At 38.5% G+C, this 4,976-nt stretch overlaps 1 protein-coding gene across 3 annotated transcripts in view; it reads left to right on the top strand.

Annotated features, from left to right (window-relative positions):
- Nucleotides 1–4,514, top strand: part of LOC133539093 (AFG3-like protein 1) — a 33,790-nt gene extending 29,276 nt beyond the window's left edge. For all 3 annotated transcript variants that reach the window (XM_061881178.1, XM_061881158.1, XM_061881149.1), the window contains exon 17: nucleotides 2,796–4,514. In XM_061881178.1, coding sequence (XP_061737162.1) covers nucleotides 2,796–3,035 — 240 coding nt within the window. In that variant the 3' untranslated portion in view covers nucleotides 3,036–4,514. The remainder of the gene's footprint in view (nucleotides 1–2,795) is intronic.
- The last annotated feature ends 462 nt before the right edge of the window (nucleotides 4,515–4,976 follow it).

Raw genomic sequence — 4,976 nt, 5'->3', positions numbered from 1 at the left:
ATTATTTTACGTCTCTGTGAGAAGGACAGACGAGAAGGAGTGAGACATGCCAGTAATGTAATACCCGCTGTTTAAAGCAACGTTGTGAGAACATATAACCGAATATTACGATATAGTCATTTTCTAAATCGCTCAGAGACAAACCTGCGATATATCGATATATCGCCCAGCCCTAGTATGTATGTATGTATGTACATTGGGGCAAAAAAGTATTTAGTCAGCCACCGATTGTGCAAGTTCTCCCACTTAAAACGATAACAGAGGTCTGTAATTTTCATCATAGGTACACTTCAACTGTGAGGGACAGAATGTGAAAAAAAAAATCCAGTAATTCACATTGTAGGAAATTTAAATAATTTTGTTTGTAAATTATGGTAGAAAATAAGTATTTGGTCAATAACAAAAAGTGTAATACAACCTTTGTTGGCAATAACAGAGGTCAAATGATTACTATAGGTCTTTACCAGGTTTGCACACACAGTAGCTGGTATTTTGGCCCATTCCTCTATGCAGATCTTCTCGAGAGCAGTGATGTTTTGGGGCTGTCGCCGAGCAACACAGACTTTTAACTCCCCCCACAGATTTTTTATGAAGTCTGGAGACTGGCTAAGCAGCTCCAGGACTTTCAAATGCTTCTTACGGAGCCACTCCTTCGTTGCCCGGGTGGTGTGTTTGGGATCATTGTCATGCTGGAAGACCCAGCCACGTTTCATCTACAAAGCTCTCAATGATGGAAGGAGCTTTTTGGCTAAAAATCTCACCATACATGGCCCCATTCATTCTTTCCTTAACACGGATCAGTCGTCCTGTCCCCTTAGCAGAAAACAGCCCCAAAGCATGATGTTTCCACCCCCATGCTTCACAGTAGGTGTGGTGTTCTTGGGATGCAACTCACTATTCTTCTTCCTCCAAACGCAAGTTGAGTTTATACCAAAAAGTTCTTATTTGGTTTCATCTGACCATATGACATTCTTCCAATCCTGTATCATCCAGGTGCTCTCTGGCAAACTTCAGACAGGCCTAGACATGCACTAGCTTAAGCAGGGGGGCACGTCTGGCACTGCAGGATTTGATTCCCTGTCGGCATAGTGTGTTACTGGTAACCTTTGTTACTTTGGTCCCAGCTCGCTACAGGTCATTCACCAGGTCCCCCCCCATGTGGTTCTGGGATTTTTGCTCACCGTTCTCATGATCATTTTGACCCCACAAGATGAGATCTTGCGTGGAGCCCCAGATCGAGGGAGAATATCAGTGGTCTTGTATGTCTTCCATTTTCTGATAATTGCTCCCACAGTTGATTTTTTCACACCAAGCTGCTTGCCTATTGTAGATTCACTCTACCCAGTCTGGTGCAGGTCTACAATTATTTTCCTGGTGTTCTTCGACAGCTCTTTGGTTTTGGCCATAGTGGAGTTTAGTGTCTGACTGTTTGAGGCTGTGGACAGGTGTCTTTTATACACATAACGAGTTCAAACCGGTTCCATAAATACAGGTAATGAGTGGAGGACAGAAAAGCTTCTTAAAGAAAAAGTTACAGGTCTTTGAGAGCCAGAGATCTTCCTTGGTTGAAGTGACCAAATACTTATTTTCCACCATAATTTACAAATAAATTATTTAAAATTCCTACAATATGAATTCCTGGATTTTTTTTTCACATTCTGTCCCTCACAGCTGAAGTATGATGAAAATTACGGACCTCTGTCATCGGTGGCTGACTAAATACTTTTTTGCCCAACTGTATGTATATATACATATAAATGCAGTATGTATGTATATATGTATGTATATATATATATATGTGTATATATATATATATATATATGTATATGTGTGTATATATATGTGTGTATATATATGTGTGTATATATATATGTGTATATATATATATATGTGTGTATATATGTGTATATATATATACAGTATATATGTATATACAGTTTATATATATATATATATGTATGTATATATATATATATATGTATGTATATATGTTCTGGAAATGTATAGGATATAATACAAATAGGGGGCTTCACGGTGGCAGAGGGATTAGTGCGTCTGCCTCACAATACGAAGGTCCTGAGTAGGCAGAGTTCAATCCCGGGCTCGGGATCTTTCTGTGTGGAGTTTGCATGTCCTCCCCGTGAATGCGTGGGTTCCCTCCGGGTACTCCGGCTTCCTCCCACTTCCAAAGACATGCACCTGGGGATAGGTTGATTTGTAACACTAAATTGGCCCTAGTGTGTGAATGTGAGTGTGAATGTTGTCTGTCTATCTGTGTTGGCCCTGCGATGAGGTGGCGACTTGTCCAGGGTGTACCCCGCCTTCTGTTTGATTGTAGCTGAGATAGGCACCAGAGCCCCCCGTGACCCCAAAGGGAATACGCGGTAGAAAATGGAAGGATGGATAATACAAATAGGAGGGCTTATACCTTTTGTTACACATGTGGTTGTGTCCATGTGTTTGGCTTGCAGGTGTTTTTTAAACTTTTTAAAATATTGTCTCATGCTAAAATTGGTGGGTGTGTATCCTTTCACTGAAGTTTTTATGACATTACTTACTTTTTCTTTGGTGCATTGCCCTGACCCAATTCCTTGTTGATGGACCTAAACGACATTTTTCATTCATTTTTGGGAGTGCGTTCAAAACCACATAACATTGTAAACCGGCAACCACCTGTTTAGCTGATGTTATCTTAGCAGACTAAAGATATTTAATTTTTCTCCAGCTGTAATGTTAATCCAGCCCAATATGATTTATTGATTGTAAATATGTTTGTTTTTGCTCACTTTTCACAGGTGGCCAAACGTCTCCTAGAAAGAGATATTCTAGAAGAGGCTGACATGGTGGAGCTACTGGGGCCGCGTCCTTTTCGAGAGAATTCCTCTTATGAGGAGTTTGTGGAGGAGCTCGGGGATCTGGAGGAAGACACCACACTCCCTGAGGGGCTGAAGAACTGGAACAAACGGGACAATAAACAACCGCAGCAGGAACAAAACAAATCTGCTGTTTTCTTGATACATTGTCAAGAGAAATAAGCTTCTGGATTCACAGAGAGGTGAACTGCCGCCTGTTTTTTTTTTGGTCAACACAATGGTGATCATGATATGTGCAATTGTTTTGTTTTAGTCAATAACAGCCTAGATGAGGTTCTATTTAGAAGCCATTTTGTAGCATGATGTCACTGCCAGTGATTTATACCTATGTTCTACCATTCATTCATTCGTTTACTTTGTTAGTCCCAGAGGGGAAATTCATGTTTTTAGCACAATCCCATTCAAGAGCATATATTCAGTACATTACAGGGAGACAAAACAGGAACGCTGACATGTCAGCTAACTTCCGGCATCTCTTAAAAAGGTGGGAAAAAAAATACACGATGGGCTCCTGGGGAGTGGTTCAGACTGAGGCCAAGAAAAAAAACTCAATAGCCATAAGCACACATAAACATGTTACATAGAATCCACAAAACTTGCAACAGAGGGGAGGGAGTGGGGGCTACCGTGGCAGGCTGCTGCTATTTAAAACGCTGCTCAGCTGTCCATCAACCCTAATAGATCGAAGCGGTGGTGAAGGCGTGATGTGGAGGGTAGTGGTGTGTGTGTGTGCATATGCCCGAGTGCAGTAAATAAATCACCATGTATGTATGTACAGTATTAGTGCAAGTATATGTCTGTCATTTTAAAAAGCTATAATGTACTCATTGCCTTAAAACACACACACACAAACATTTCTGTGTACCAGATGGAGATGAGTAGGACAAACACGTGCAGACACATGGGTATTTCTCAAATCCACCGAAAACTACTAATTGTATTCACTAAACAAAAATAAAGACAATCTTTATATTGATATGATTGCTCCTTTTAAACCAAAAAAACGAAATTATATGTAGTCATATAAATAGTGTAAGTAATAAAAGGCTATTTAGTTTAATTACAAGAATAAGTTATATACCATTTTCATATGAAAGGTAGCCTTAAATGATAAATGTTGTTATCTAGTGCTATATGGAACATAACATTTGAAAAACTTGACACCTTTTTAGATGCTAATTCAGGCACTTATAAGGTTGTGTGTCTATAATAAGCTAATCTTTCTGTTCACGTGTCTGACCAGGCAATTGCTTTTTAACAAGGTAGCATTTTATTAAATTTAAATCATAGGTACTGTGGAAGGTTTCTATTTGTGTGTGGAGAGTGATGCAGTGCAATAATCTCACTACCTCACAGTTGATGCTTATAAAGACAATTATATTTTCATTTCTGTTCAAGTGTTATTTAGTCTTAGCTCACATAAATTTCTATATGAGCAATAAGAGTTGTAATGTTTGTACTGGCTGACAAAATTCAGACAAGTGCCTATTCAGTGTCAATGAAAGCTTTTCTTTTTTTAATGTTTTAACGTTTTTTGTTTAAAAGCGTCACTTCTTGTTGAATGCAGTAAAATGTGACGAAAATGAAGGAAACCATTTCAAACTATTGGGATGCACACATATTAAACATGTTTTATACTCATTGGCATGGAAGTTTTTTTAGTCATGGTGTTGAAGGATTATTACAAATGATATGAATGATTAAGTAGTGTTGTCATTTTAGGCTTTGCAAAAATCTAATAATACATTTCTGGAATCAAAAATAAAATACACTTTTTTGTGGAACAATAGAGAAGAAATTGAGAAAGAGACTAAGATGGACAAACACTTCAAAACATCCAACAACAACAGCACTAATTCAGAAAATGGATACAAAATATTGATTAGTAATAGTAGCTGTAACATAAATAGGACTAATGTTGAGAAAGTGATCTCCATTTAAAATTGCCCAGACCACTGATAGCTGAGAGCAGTCTTGTCAGCAATAATCGAGTTTGATCTGTCTTGTGTCTCGTTTATTGATATCACTTGTATCAAAGTCTCATCAATGTGGAGATGTGTTATTGATCAGGCATGTGATGAAGATGAAGTCCATCAAAGAGTT

The sequence above is a fragment of the Nerophis ophidion genome, linkage group LG02 (genome assembly GCF_033978795.1).
Source record: "Nerophis ophidion isolate RoL-2023_Sa linkage group LG02, RoL_Noph_v1.0, whole genome shotgun sequence".
In the NCBI taxonomy this organism is placed as follows: Eukaryota; Metazoa; Chordata; class Actinopteri; order Syngnathiformes; family Syngnathidae; genus Nerophis; species Nerophis ophidion.
The sequence above is the reverse complement of the archived record's forward strand: the minus strand, read 5'-3'. Positions and strand labels throughout refer to the sequence as shown.